At 47.1% G+C, this 15410-nt stretch overlaps 1 protein-coding gene across 5 annotated transcripts in view; it reads left to right on the top strand.

Annotated features, from left to right (window-relative positions):
- FLNB (filamin B) overlaps nt 1-15410 on the top strand; it is a 137518-nt gene that overhangs the window by 40058 nt on the left and 82050 nt on the right. For all 5 annotated transcript variants that reach the window (XM_037137388.2, XM_037137387.2, XM_037137386.2 and 2 more), the window contains exon 2: nt 11747-11995. In XM_037137388.2, coding sequence (XP_036993283.2) covers nt 11747-11995 — 249 coding nt within the window. The remainder of the gene's footprint in view (nt 1-11746; nt 11996-15410) is intronic.

The raw sequence follows: 15410 nt of genomic DNA, 5'->3' as shown, positions 1-15410 counted from the left end.
TTAATTAGGAACGATGTTTTGAGAGCCTGCTTTTATTGTCCTTTATCTGCAGAACCTGTTGATTCCAGTAGCAAGGTTATAGTTTCTTAATCACTGCCACTGAAACAGCTGTAGATTAGAGAAAGCCTCCGTAATTTCCTTCTGCCATCCTCATTTTGTGCCTTTGGCTTGTCTCTCTCACCCCCATGCCTGCTTTCTTTAAAAAAATGTAATCCCCCAGCCTAAGGAAGTATTTAGGAGAAGGGCGATTTAAGGTCGAATTATCCAAAGTATCTTCTGGAGAATATTAGTGTCCTTTGAGGTAGTATTAAAACAAGTGCCTTAGTCCAGAATAAAGTTGGGAAATGCTGTGTGGCAGGCACCCTAGGGTTCTCTTGGACACTGTCAATGTGCATGAGCATTTTCAAAGCTCTGAGAAGTCCTGCAGCTGTTTAAAATTGTTCAACTTCGTATGTCCCCAGCTTATGTGACCACAGAAATTCCAAGACTTTGGGAGAACAGCTAACATCTAGTGAAGTCTTTTCTAAATGTGGTACTTGAGATGTTATATGACCTACATTTTAAAATTGGAACAGCCATATATTTTCACACACACACACACACACACACACACACACACGTGTGTGTAGTTGATACACTAGTTGCTTTTTAATACATGTAATTCCGGCTTTCCGGCTTTAATCCTGGGTCCCTGATGGGCTAGCTTTTGTGGTCATTAGCAGATGGAATGCTCATCTGTGTTTGTAGAAAAAAATTAGTCTTAGGCAAAAAGGAAAAAGTGAGTTGATTTAAGGGGGGAAAATCCTAGTCAGTGGCCCAGGTGACAGGAAGACAGGGCCAGGTTTGAGAGCACACTCCTGAGAGCCAAGTGTGGTTGGAGCCGGGGTTCGTGCTGAGCCAGCAAGCAGCTTCCGATTCAAACACAGGACTCCTTGCACGGAGAGCTGGCCATGAAGACATTTGAGGGGCTGTCTGTGCGGTCACGGCTGCGGCTGTGTCTGGGTGATAGATACGTAGCCAGTGTCACTTTCTGGCCCTGCACTTGGACAGTGTGCCTTAGGAATGTTAGAATATGTTCCCATTTTAGCAGCAAAGCTGACCTGCTTTGTGCTTGTCTATTTATCTTACTGTCATGGCTGTTTATGGTAGGACGGGGTTCAGGGGCACGGTGATAAATCTTTTAGGAGGATGATGTAAGCCTCAGCATTTATTTCCGAATTGGCTTTGGCCGTTTGGAAAGCCTTTGTAATACCATCATGTCTATGTATGGGCCTCTTCCTTCGTAGCCTCGTCCTGGCCTCCAGGCGGAATGTTCAACAGCAGGTTCTGGAATTGGATGGCCTAAATTCCAGTCCCAGCTTCACCACTTGTGAGCTATGTGACTTAGGGCTTAGTTTATCTGCTTATCTGTTTTTTAACCTGGAAAAAAATGGGGCTAACAGTGGTACCTTATAAAGCAGCTGTGAGAATTTGTCTTGTATAACCAAGAGTCCGGGCCTTCATATCATAGGAAGAGCACTCTCAGGGTGCTAGGGAAGGGGGCGGGGTGAAGGGGGTCAGAAAGGTTTTTATTTTTTCCTGTTTGGTCGGTTGGCTTCAAAAACATGCTTAAAATGAGATGACTCCATCTTCTTGCAATGTAATCTTCAACATCTTCCACTGTGCTGGCAAGCGGTTTGAAATTGCGCAGAAGAATGCTTGTCCAGGACGCTGCATCTGGCGGAGGAATGGGAAGGCACTTGGATGGTCACTGTGTGAAAGCTGAACAAAGGGGAGCTCCAGGACAGCCTTGCAGACCTGCAAAGCCAACATGTATTTCTTTGTTGAGAGTAGCATCACATGTGGTAAAAATCACATGCAGAGTGAAAAGGCGGGAGACTGGCTGGCTCCCTCCCATTCCTCCCCATCCCCTGCTCCTCTGCCCTGTGCACTGTGTTGGTGACCAGTTTCCGTGTCTTTGAGAGGTTGTCTGTGTGTATGTGAGCCCTGTTGTGCAATTTTCCCAACCACCCCCTTACTGAAATGCAAACTTACCACACACGTTGCATTTGATCAAAATTGTCAGTCTTCCCACGTTGGGCCTGTAGAGCCTGATGAGCCATTTAGTTCAAATGAAGGGTCCTTAACATACACATTACCGTGTTTCTTTTCGGAGGCGTGTATCAAAATTTATTGTAAAAGTAATGTATGTAGTTTAAGTTAAAAAAACGCCCAACGACACGGGAGCATGAAGTAATGAAAAAAGAAAACCTACCCTTCTCCGGCGCCCCACGCCTCCTTCCCGGAGAGCCAGGGAGCACAGTCTGCGTGCAGGCTCCCAGGTCTTTTGTGCGGATGCAGTTATACCTTTTCAAAAACAGAGTTCCGTGATCTGTAGTTTTCTGAGAATTGTCCTGTTCCCTTAGTATATCACGGAAGCCTGTCTGTTCCTATTGAAACAAACACATCTTTCTCATTCTTTTCACAGCAGCCTGTTATTGTCTTCCCCGAACATTCTGTAAAGTTTATGTAAGCGTTTGTTCACGCAAAGGCATTTAAGTGGTTTTCAGTGCCCCCCACCTTCACCATTACGTTATAGTAATGAACTGCTTCCCTGGTTAAAGATCACTTTAGTACCCAGACCTCTCCCTCCCCTCATGAGAAAAAGAAATCATGTCAGGGAACTTTCTTGAATACTTTGTGTTTCAAATTGAATGTATTGACCTTGCATTTAATTTTCTGTCAGCAGTGGCCGGGCTGGGCCCCTGCAGACTGCTCAGGAATCTGCTGGAGGAGTTGGGGTGGCCTGCAGATTTTAGCAGACTGCCAGTTCATTTAGCAGCCCACTGAGCAAAGAACATCTTGATTCTATTAGCTTTAATCCTGTGTCCCTGATGGGCTGGTTCTTGTGGTTGTCAGCAGATGGAATGCTTGTCCGTGTTGGAAGGGTGAGTTCTGGGGTGTTCGGCTCTGAGCGGTCTACATCGTTCACAATGTTATTGGGACACTGTTAGTCCCCAGACTTGTGTGTGCATATAGTATTACATGCTATGATGGTAGTCATGACAGTCCCCACTGCTGTAGGAGAACCACGATCAGGTGGAATGCTACCTGCTGTCCTACCTTACAGCAGTTCAGTGAGGTGAGTCCAGTCATGACTGATCTCACAGATGAGGTGGTGAGTACAGCAGGGAGTGATCCAGCCCAGGCCCAGGCCCAGTAGGCAGCGGTGCCTGGGAGGGGAAGCTGGCTTCTCTGACCAGCAGGCAGGGCCTCTGAACTCACACTGCCTCATCACTCACTAACTTGGTGTCCCTGACCTCTGGGTTACTTGCCTACCAATAACAATTTCAGCAAGTGGGCTCCCCTTTGTTTGAGTGGGTTCAGGTCTGCCCCCGTGCCCATACGCTTTACACGTGGGTATCAGCGGGGCATCCCCCCACGGGGAGGAGCTCTGCGCCTGGGCTGCAAGAGCTCCCTTACGTTGGGTGTGTGTGCATCTGGAGGTCTCCTCCTGTAATTGCAGGGTAGAGGTCCCAATGTGGGGGTACAGATTCGAGCTTTCTGAGCTGCTACAGGGAGGAACTGTCCAAAAAGTGTCAATATGGGCAAAGTGGGGATCATGCTCTCATATCTGTCCTTTGAGAATTTCCTTTCCTCCAGCTTCATTTACTTTCTGTTGATAATGGTGAGAGCCAGCAGTTATAAATTATTTGGAATTTCCTTCAGCTCGGTTCCTTTTCAAGACTTTAAATTGAGAGTTTTGCTCCTTTTATGACTTCACAGTCTTTGGGCAGGCTGCCATTTCTGTAACAGGCGTGTCTGAGTTATAACATAAGGCAGGAGTATGGGGTAAAGGGAATGCAAACTGGTCTCTCCCCTTTCAAACCAAGGAAGTCACCTTGATCTGATTCTGTAACAAGGCTCACCTTTTACAAGTTTGCAGTGAAAGTGTGAATGCCTATCCTATTCATCATCTTTATTATTTTTTAACTTTCAGTCTTAATTATAAAAGGGGGGGTGGGAAAGAACCCCTCTGGAAACCCCTATTCCTGCATGGCATGTCCCCCAGATGCAGGGACAGGGTTAGAAGCCCTGGTTCTCGGGTCCGTGGAAGCCGAGAGAGTCAGGGTGGGGCAGTTGCTACTAGAAACGACCCAGCCCTACGGCTGCTTGGATCTTCCGGGCTCTGTGCTGTCACCTGCTGCATTTTCCTCCCAGAACTGTGGCAGTTCAGGGATGGGGCGAGGGACTGGGCAGGTAGAAGTTCAGAGGCTCCGCCTGGGCTCCCCTCCCAAGCATGACTGCTTCCTGGCCATGGTGCCTGGAGGTGTTTTTTTTTCCTGGTATTCAGTCTCCTCATCTGTGGAATGAGAGTCACATTGCACTCACCTCAGGGAGCCATATGACATAATGTGTATTCAGAGATGTAGGGAGTCTGAGTCCGGGCTCTGGCAATGAGAGAACTGGGTTTAAATTTTTTGGCAGGTGCCTCAGTGGGCCTTTGTTCTCATCTGTAAAGTGGGATTAAATTTAAAAGCCAACATCAAAGGGTTGCTATGAGGGTTACAAGAGGTGAGGCCTCTGTGGCACAGGGCGGGGCCCACAGGGGGAGGTCAGGATGACTGAACTAATGTCATGATTTGATTGCTGTTGTGCAGAGAGGAGGCGCTTAGGAATCTTTCCCACCTGATTCCTCCTGCCCTCACCTCTTCCCCCTGAGGCTTCCCGGTGGGCTGCGCATGCGTGCACAGGGTGGGCTGTGAGCAGTTTCAGGTGAGGTGGACTTTCTACGTGACAGACTGAGCTGGAGTCGAAAGGTGACAAGGACCTCGTTCCAGAGCCGGCGTTTATTATTTCAGCTGGACGTGTTCTCAGAGCAGCTATGGCTGGAAGCTCTGAGCTAGGGACAGACGCCCCCATGTGAGCTCATGCTGGGGTTTACCCATGTCACCTGGTGGCTGGACTCTGGGCTGCTCCACCCCATGCTCAGGCCGTGGGGCCCTTGTCCTGCTGGTTGCCCAGGACAACGATGTAGTAGCAACAGAATGAATGCAGGGGCCTGTGGCTTTGAGGTCAAAAACCCAGTTTAGAATGCACTGCTCGGACCACCTGGGGGTGTCTTTTTTTCCTTTTTTCTTTTACCTTTCTCACAAGGTTAGAATCCTTATTCTAACTTTTCAAGGCTTTCCCAGTAATACTAAGTAGGAAGAGGCTTACTGAGTACTAGGCCCTTTAATAGGCCCACTTTTTTTAGTCCAAATGTGGCTTTGTTGCTAGATATAAAGTAATTCTAAAAAGTGATGATTTTTTCAAAAGTGACATTGCAAAGAAAGTCCACTGGGTGATGATGCAAATTTTAAATAAAGGATGCCTCTTAACCAGAAAATAGGGTGTTTGGGATAAATTATGAAGCAGTATACCTCCGTAGTACCCTTGAGCTGAAGTCCACCAAAAACTCTATACCAAAATAAAACTATTTAGGAAATAATTTGTTCCAGTTATTCCAGGCAGAAATTGTGCAGCAAGTGAGAGAGAACAGAAGAAATAGTTGGCAAAGTAGGAAATTTGAAGTCTGAGGTTATGCATGTACAAAGAATGTGTAAGAGCCTATGGCGGAAATCTCAGGTCAGGGGTTTGGGAATGCGACTGAGTTCTGTTGCAGAGAAATCCTGACTCCTGCTCCCATGCCGTGCCCAGGCTAGACATGGCTAATCTGCACAGTGATCTTCCTTGCCCAGTCTCCACTGCCCGTGCCTTGCCCATGGCAGGCACTGGTGACCCATTTTGGCAGTCTTTTCTGCTGAATCCAGATAAGGCCTCAGAATCCTTCTCAACACACTGAGTTTTAACCTCATATGCCAAAATTACTTGCTACTTCTGGTCTACTGTATCATCCCTTGGAAAATTACTAACATCATAAGGCCTTCTGAATGGACTTTTTATTAACTGGCCCTGACATAGTGATATATAAAAATTGTTAACCCAGATAGTTCTTTGTTACTGTTGAGTAGTTCATGATCAGGAGAAGGAATTGGAGATCCTATTGACCCCAGTGCTCCAATCCGCTCCTATTTTATTGTGGCCTGTATTTGGCCTTACCCATACAAATAGGCCCATGTGACTCCAGGTCTTCAAGGCTCAGAACATCCTCTTTGCCCCAGAACAAACTCTGTGACAAAGAGATTTAAGAAGCAGTGGTTTTTCTCAGTCTTCAGGTTGGTGAGGCACCCTATTCTGGTACCCAGGTTCCTTCCATCACCTTGCCTGCCCTCTCCTAGGGCAAGTCAAAGCTAAGAGACTGTGATGTCAGGGCCCTGGCTGGCATTAGTGGGGAGAGTGTTTGGATGAGGCATACCCACTGCCCAGGGCCCCACAGTGACAGGCATGCTTCCTGGTGCACACTGTTCATTGGTGAGGCAACCACACCACCAAATTGCAAGGGAGGCAGGGAGGCGGGGTAACTGGGAAGGGTAATCTAGTAGGGAGCCACTTGCCTAGGAGGAAGGGAGGAAGGATCTGAGTGTCCTTAGCCAAGAGGAGTGAGTCACCTGGTTGTAGGTCTTGTCCTTTGTTAGTTCAGGGTGCTAGAGAGGGGCACTGATGGGGGAGAGGGGGAGCGGGAGAAGCCAGCTGGGCCATCATCGTTCCCAGGGACCTCTGGGTACCTGAGCCAAAGTGCACAGTCCTTCTTTTGCCGTATGGATAGAAGGACTATTGCATCCCCAGAAATGTGACCCCGTTCTAGGCAGCTGACTGAGATGAACCTCTTCAACATGGTCTCAGGAAGGAGTGGCATCTGGGCCAGGTTTTAACTGTGAAGCTAATGAAAGTGGTAAACTGCCCATTATTAGTTCAGGGTACTCTTTTGTTGGGACAACTGAGGCCTACAATTCGGCCATGTTTTTTTCAGGCTGGAAAAGAAGCCAGGATGGGGAAAAACTGCAAAGCCCACGTGGGCCCTGGCTGTTATGGCTCAGTGGGTTGAGTGCCAGCTTGCAAACCAAAGGGTCACTGGTCCAATTCCCAGTCAGGGCACGTGCCTGGGTTGTGGGCGAGATCCCCAGTAGGGGGCGCTTGAGAAGCAACCACACATTGATGTTTCTCTCCCTCTCTCCCTCCTTTCCCTTTTCTCTAAAAATAAAACAATAAAATCTCAAAATAAAAAAGCCCACCTGGGATGTCAGTGAGCACTGGGTCTGCCAGTGGGTTCTGGGCCCAGGTGACTGAGCTCTGCACTGTGGGGTGACCTTGGGGTGACCTTTCACAAGATAATGCTGCTGTCAGCTCACCCAGGCAGTCAAGGCTGATAGGAAACCCCAGTGCAGACTTACAGGTTACTGCTTATGACAGCTAAATTTTCACTTTTTTCTCCTTCCTTTGTCCTTTTGTCTCAAGTTTGACAGAAGCATGCTGAAATCTGTGGCAGTAAGAATTCTAGCATTTGATAAAAACCTACTGGAGGTCTGACTGCTGAAGATGTGTTATCATGTTTAGCCTTCTGAGTGGCCCTGCGCTCATGTTCCAACATTATCCCCAGTTTACAGATAAAGAAACTGGGGCATATAGGAAGTGGGTTGCTTGGCCAGGGCCCAACAGCTTGCGTGGTGGCACTGAGTCTACACCTGCACAGCCTGTACCCTGCAGGACCTGTCCTCAGTCTTCCCTGTGTGCCACATGCTGTGTGGTCTGCTAGGAGTTCAGAGGTGGCCACAGTCTGGAGCCATTGAGAATTTTGTATGCTTTTTGCGTCCACTCTACAGCAGGCAGCACCGCCTCTCAGGCAGCACTGGAGGTGAGAGGGTAGGGAGCTGTGTGTGTAGCAGCTGGTCCCCGCTACGGCCAAGGGTCTGGGCTGTGGGATCGCAGGGGGCAAAAGGACTCGTTCCTGCCTTTGTGGAGCTGACACTGAGCAGAGGAGACAGACACCACAAAGGTGATTATTTAAGCACAATTGTAGGTGCCCTGAAAGAGGAGGTCACATGGCAGCGAGGGGCGTTTAACAGGGGACCCCTTCTAGTTTTGCGGAATTAGAGAGAGAAGAGGCACTAGCCAGGTCAAGAGAGGGGTTGGGGAGAGAGTTCCAGGCCAGGCAGCCTGGGGCCAATGGTCAGAGTGGACTTGGGGGCAGCGGGAAGCCAGGAAGTCAAGCAAGAGCCAGACCCAGCCCTTGTAGGCTGCTCTTTGGACCAGATTCTATTTCAGGGAGGTCTGATAAATTATCAGTGGTTCTGTTCCTGGGGCAACTCTTGGTTCCTCTTTGGTGATCTTAGGCCATGTTGGTCGCCTGCACTGCCCAGCCCAGATGTGTCCCCTGTGCACCTACCTACCTACCTTACATGTTCTGGGCTCACATATCCTTACACGTATAGTGTTGTAGCTCAGTCTCCTCTTGGTACCAGAGAGCAGGGACTTCAAAGTCTTAAGACCTATGAATAGCTTGGCTCAGAGAAGTGACATACTGAACATTTCACCCTCCTGTTAATTCATGAGGTACTTTCTTTTGTTTTTTTTGTTTTTTTTTGCTTGCACACAACACTGCTTCTGTTCTTGGCACATAGCAGTTACTTAGAAGTGAGGTGGATGAAGCAAGCGGGGGGAGTAACATTAAGTGCCTACTGAGTGCCAGGCATTCTCTAACCCACCTAATTCTTACAGCAGCCCTGTGAAGTGTTGACCGTGATCATTTCCATTTAGTAGATGAGGAAAAATAAGGCTTAGAGAGGGTGGACAGATTGTTCAAAGTGAGGTATCTAGTTGAGCCGCTGGCTCCAGAACCTGTACTTGGAGACAGCCCTGCCACACTGCCCCTCAGTGGGTGACAGAGACAAGTGTGCAGGAACGGAGCCTGCTGCAGTCCGTTCCCCGATGGCCACACTGGGTGCAGAGTACAGCGGGCGGATGTTCCCTAGGGATGCTAGAAGGAGGTTTTTGGAAACTCCTATGCTGGAAGGTTTTCTGAAACCTCTCTTTGATTCCTGCAAAGTGGTGTGGCTGTTTCTGACCCAGTAACCAGCTGCACTGTGGCCCTTGTGTAAGCATGGCCTGCTGTCCTTACCCAGGAGAGCAGAAATGTGGAACGGAGTCTCCTCGGGCTTATCCTCCTAGGTTCCCACCCCTACCACCCTGGTAATAGCCAGGAGAGAAGGTTGGCACAGTGCACATAGTAGGTACACAGATGGTTGTGTGGATCTGACCCTCCTGAGATGAGTAGAGAGAGGTGAAAGATCACCACACCCTTACCTCGGGGGAACTTGTCCACAAAAGCGATATTTCAAAAGGCTTCTGAAGATGGCCTAAAAATAGCTGGTTTCCACCCCCATAAATGCACCCATTCCAGAATTTTGCTAAATAGAGCCTGAAGAACTGATGTGATGGAATGACGTGAAAACATTCCATCCTAGAATTTGCAGTAGCCCAAGTTAACTTTCTAGCTATTAAAAAAAAAAAAGCCTCTGCCCTCACTTCTAAGCAATGCTGGATAATTTTAAGTACTTCCAGAAGGTGGATGCGGTTTGAAGGTCAGTGTTGTCCAGAGCCTGGACTACTTACGCAGGGATTGTGATTGGTTGTGATTTGGGGGAGGAGGAGGAACTTGTGGCCGGATTCCAACCCACTGTCAATCTAAGCAGATTCTAGGAGGATGGGTTGGTGTGACGGTGTCGGCTTATTGTATTCCTGAAAGAGGCTCTGGCTGACTCTCCTGCAGAGCAGCTTCTGGCTGACCCGCTCTGCGTTTACACTGCACATAAACATCGCAGAGCACACTCAGGTCCAGAAATTTTGTGATCTGCTGTGATGGTTGGACATCGGTGCTGTGATGCTGTGTAGTATTGCATTTTGGGGGTGTCAGGAGTCTCCTATTTCATGTGGGTGGGGATGGGGGAGGCCTTTTGGGCAAGTCGCCATCTTTTTATTGTTCCAAGAGTTCGGTGAAGCATTGAACCTTTCCCTGTCAGAGTCACTTTTGGAATGAGGATTGCCGTCCCTCCAGCTTCTTAGAATAGCAGAACGAAAGTATCATTTATCCCAGTGAGACCTTAATGGGGGCTTTCCTGTTTGGACACCCACCTTGAATTCATTGGAAACAGAAGTTCTGGGCATTGTATTTTTCATAAATTTGGCTCAGACTTTTACTGGGTCATATTTCCCCCAAAATCTTTTTGAAAAAGATCCATGTCTCATTCCTTTAGACCAGCATGTTATAAGCTGGGTAAAGATAGAGCTAACTGGTTTTGTGTTTTGCTTTATGAAAGAAATCTTCAAGTTTGTATTTGAAAAACACTTAACACACAGCTCAGGGAAGTTTGAGCTTAGCAGACTGAGGCCTGTGTCTGGATGAGACTTTGGCCAGTTCGCTTCCTGTCTGGTGCAAGGCCAGGCCCCACCTGGACACCCCTGTTACCATAACATCAGTAAGCATACACGTCCCTCCACTCTATTCCTGCTTTTCTCCCTTCAGTTTGAATAAAGAAAACTGGCATGAAAAGAATGTCTGACCTGGACTTTTTTAGGATCAGTTGGTAGCACTTCAAAGACAACCTCATAATAGGACATGTGATCTAAAAAATTCAGTCATGGCCGAGGACTGCCTGCTGGAGAAATGTATGGTCTGGTGGGTGAATCCCTTGGATACTAGAGTCCTGCTCAGTTCCATGAGATTATTGCTGTTTTGTTGACCACAGGATCTCAGAAGCAGGGCTGGCTTCATGTACAGCTGTTCAGGGCTCCGTGCTTGCATTCATGCACTGCTGGTGCTGTCTTGAAATTCTCAATACTTTTTGGACAAGGGGTCCTTCATTTTAATTTGTCATTGGGCTCATGAGTTAATGTAGACAGATCTGTTTATGGGCTATTATTTGCATAATTTATTACATAGAATAACATGGGGTACCATCATTTTGAATAAGGATTGTTCAACTTTAATTGGTGTTACTAACCAGTTCATGGTAGTCTTTACTCATCCAGTTTTACATGATCAGATTTTATTATGACTGAATCTGCAGCCATGAAATTACCTTTGGTTTCTGTGGTTTGGGGTGCAGCCTTTTAAGAGGGTCTTTTCTTGTAAGAAGACATAACAATAAACAGGTTAATTAGAAAAAACAAACCATCCTTTCAGTTTTGAGTGGCATGCCATTTACTCCTTATCAGCATGTGAGTATATTTTTCATGTGGTTGTAGTTGGGCTTCATTTTAAGTTCAGTTTGGTGTGTTTCACCAACGTTCAGGTGGCTTGTGGTGGGTGGCAGGGAGGATGGGACAGGAGAGGGAGCTCCAAGATGAAGAAGGTTCGTTTTCTCCCCGGCAGGTGCTCACAGTCATGAGTGGGACATGGTGGGCTGAGGAGTGAATGGTCCTTGTCTCTTGCAAGTGAAGGACCACCAGCCATCAGAACTGGCCATGCAGTGATGAGTCGGGGTTTGTCCTGCAGGAGGATGGGATAAAGGGTCTTTCCCTGAAAGGGAATACAGGACACTGAAATTTAAAAAAGGTTTTTATTTTGAAAAATTTCAAACATACGCAAAAGTGGAAATGATAGTATAATGCATTCCCATGTACCAGTGCCACCAGTTTACAACATTTTGGAATTTACTGATTGCTGTGCTCAAGCATTTTGATGCAAATTCCAGCACTGCATCTTTCACTCTTAGGTAGTTCAGTGTGGTTCTCTGAGAGATGAGGACATCATTTACTTTCTCATGATGAGCGTGAGTCACTCTCATGCAGCCTAGAAGAATGACCAAGCCTGTGCCTCTCTCCCCAGATAGCAAAGCCATTGTGGACGGGAACCTGAAGCTCATCTTGGGCCTGGTATGGACACTGATCCTGCATTATTCCATCTCCATGCCCGTGTGGGAGGATGAAGGGGACGATGATGCCAAGAAGCAGACGCCAAAGCAGAGGCTGCTGGGATGGATTCAGAACAAGATCCCCTATCTGCCCATCACCAACTTCAACCAGAACTGGCAGGATGGCAAAGCGCTGGGTGCCCTGGTGGACAGCTGTGCTCCAGGTGAGTGCCATGGCTGCCTAAGCTGTCTTTTTGGGATGGGGGTGTGTCGGACCTAAAGGCCTTGGTTTTCATTGGGAGAGCTAGGTTTGCTGTGATCGGTGTACTTCTCCTGGTTTTAGCCCATTGTAAGATAGTGAAAGGAACTAAAAATGTCTCCATTTGTTTTTTCCATTGGCAGGTCTTAAAGGTGTTTCCACTGACCTGCTTGAGCTCTGATTTCAGTTATTTATCCCAACTCCCAGTGAAGGCTTTAATGCTGGAGCGGGCCTTGGGGTTAGCTTCTAGACTCCAAAGCCCTGCTTCTTCCCACAGTTGGTGCCTAGTTTCCCGTAGCCTTTGGCAAAAACATGTGGCCTTGTTAAGTGGCTTGGCATGAAAATCTAAAAACTTTCATTGAGTGGAAAGTACCCATTTTTATCAACCACTGGCGTGACCATATATGGCTTTCTTTGCCCTTTTCTCTCAAGCTGCTGAGAAGTAGGGCTTGGTTGGGATCCACTTGGAGCCTATTCCACCCTTCTCGGAGGGGCTGAGTGTGCCCCAAAGCAGCGGTTATCCTCCTAGAGGGATTAGATTGATGGGTAGAGTTTGCTGGGATACACTCAGCAGAAAAACCAGAGCCTGTGTTTATATGTACCTCCCGAAATGGTTTTCAATAAAAAGCTCTAATAATCATATTTTCCATTTACTGAGTGCTATGTATGTGTTGGGCACATAATACTTAATAAGCTAGTGGTTCCCAGCATGCTCAAAGCAGAATCATCTGGTGCCAGTTGGGTAGGGGAGGAGGACTGACTCCAAGCCTCACTTCTCCTCGAGAGCCTGTAAACTGGCGGCATCCAGAAGTAAGTCTGAGCTCAGCAGGGCTTCATTTCCCAGTGCCCTGTGCCCTCTGCCTTGCTTACATCCAGAGACACATGTTAGGATACTATCCTCTTTCCAGTTTAAACCTGGGGATTTTTACTCTGGTACTTCTTGTGCTTCCAAAGGATTTTAAGATAATTCTAGCTTTGGCCTTTGAACAAGTGGATTTTTTAAAATTATGCAGGATGCTAGCTCAGCCTTCTTAGATATATCCAGGAATGGGATTGTGATGTAGTTACCATACGGCAAATGAGGTCCTGCCGCCCACTGCCACCTTCTAGGCAAAATTCCAGAGGCAGAGGTTTGGTGAAAAAGGAAAAGGAGTCTTTGTTCAAAAGCTACACAATTTAGCCCTGGCCGGGATAGCTCAGTGAATTGAGTGCCGGCCTGTGAACCAAAAGGGTCGCCAGTTTGTGTCCCAGTCAGGGTGCACCTGGTTTGTGGGCCAGGTCCCCAGTAGTGGGGGGTGTGCAAGAGACAACCATACATTGGAGGAAACACTGATGTTTCTTTCCCTCTCTGTCTCCCTCCCTTCCACTCTCTCTAAAAATAAATAAATAAACTCTTTTTTAAAAAATGCCACACAATTTTAGAATGACAGCTTTCCACTTGCATTGCTCACTTAAGCCTATCAGCTAAGGCTGAAATCTTTTAACTCTTGAGTTCCAGCTTTAATCACTTAAGCCTGTCAATAAAACTCAAATCTTTAACTCTTCTCATATCATTTCCCCTGTTAGCTTATTAAAAAGGGCTTATCTATGTATTTATTTTTACTTTTTTAAACATTATGAGATTTTTAAAATATTTTTTTGTTTTTTAAAGATTTATTTATCTTTAGAGGGGAAGGGAAGGAGAGAGGGAGGGAAATATGTATGGTTGCCTTTCATGCGTCCCCTGCTGGGAACTGGCCTGCCACCCAGGCATGTGCCCTGACTGGGAATTGAACCATGATTTTCTGGTTCTCAGGCCTTCACTCAATCCACTCAGCTACATCAGCCAGGTATTTATTTATTTTTAGATAGAGGGGAATGAAAGGAGAAAGAGAGGAAGAGCAACATTGATGTACAAGAGAGGCATCAATTGATTGCCTCTCCCTTTCCCTCACTGCGTACCTGGCCCGCAACCCAGACGTGTACTTTGACTGGGAATTGAACCAGTGACCCTTTGGTTTGCAGGCTAGTACTCAATCCACTGAGCCACACCAACTAGGGCCCCCCTGTTAGTTTTTAATTACCTCATTTCTGTAAGGTTAGTTTAAAAACTAAGACAACATAAGATACAAAAGCTACATAATTATGGAAGAATGGCAGGCTTCTGTCTCAGAGTCCTTCCCCTCTAGAACACCCAAAGAAGAATAACCCTGCCACTCTCTGCCTGGCCAGACCAGTTTTAGGCTGCACCGGGAGTTCCTTCTTCCATTTAAAATACCGTCCTTTGGTTGTGTGAGGAGGCACAGTGTTTCCACCTGTGCCTCCATCTTGGCCGGAAGTCTAAAGAACTTGTGACACATGGACATAAACTAAAGGGGGGGAATGGTGGGGGAGGGGATATCCAGGGTGGAGGGGAATGAAGGGGGGAAATGGCACAACTGTAATGGCATAATCAATAAAATATATTTAAAAAATGCTGTCCTTTGAGAAATGTAAGCAGCTACAGAATGACAATCAGGCATCCTCAAGGAAGAGAAAGAGAGCCCCTCTCTGCCTTCTTTACATTTAAATCATGGGTATCACACTCCTTCCTTTTCACCGGGGGCCACATCAGCCTTGGGGTTGCCTTCAAAGGGCCCAATGTCATTTCAATTTCTTAATGGTTAAAAAGTAGTTACATTTATACCGTCCTAAAATTACTTCAGCCCTTTGAAGGCAACCAAGAGGCTGAAAGAGCCCCTGGTGAAAGAGTGTGACGCCCCTGGTTTAAATCTGGCTCTAGTTCCAGAGGTGTTCGGCTTCTCAGCCAGTCCTGTCCTAAACTTTCTATCCGTGCCTCGAGCAACCTCTTCCCTAATCCTTCCTCGTGATCTGATCAGATCTCTGTGCACCAATATTGAGACTTAAAATAGAACTGTATTTTCTTTCTTTGTCCTCTTTCCTGGCACTAAACTCCTAACACTCTTGGAATTTCCTAAGTGACAAGAGCCATGACAAGTGGTGTCTTCCAGCCACACCTGAGCTTCTGTTAATGAGGGTGGAGCTAGCTGAGAGGAGAAGCTACCAATTGGAGGATTGGGACTTTCAGTTCTAGGGTTGAGGTAATCTCTACTGGCCAGCAGTTTAATGAGTCCTGCTTGTGTAATCAATTTTCCACAAAAATCCCTGAGCTGTGGCATTTAGGGAATTTCCAGATTGGTGACTCCACGGAGGTCCTGAGGGCGTGGTGCCTTCAAGAGAGAGCATGGGAGCTCCTCACCCTGTCTCCTGGAACCTTGTCCTGTGCATCTCTTCTACCTTACTGTTCCTGAGTTGTATCCTTCTGTAATAAACTGGGAATCTAGTAAAAGTAAACTCTTTTCCTGAGTTCTGCAAGCCACTCCAGTAAATGATTAAACCTG

This window comes from Artibeus jamaicensis, unplaced genomic scaffold, assembly GCF_021234435.1.
Source record: "Artibeus jamaicensis isolate MK-2021 breed Jamaican fruit bat unplaced genomic scaffold, CSHL_Jam_final contig_519, whole genome shotgun sequence".
In the NCBI taxonomy this organism is placed as follows: domain Eukaryota; kingdom Metazoa; phylum Chordata; class Mammalia; order Chiroptera; family Phyllostomidae; genus Artibeus; species Artibeus jamaicensis.
Note: the sequence above shows the minus strand (reverse complement) of the source record. Positions and strands in the feature narration are given on the sequence as shown.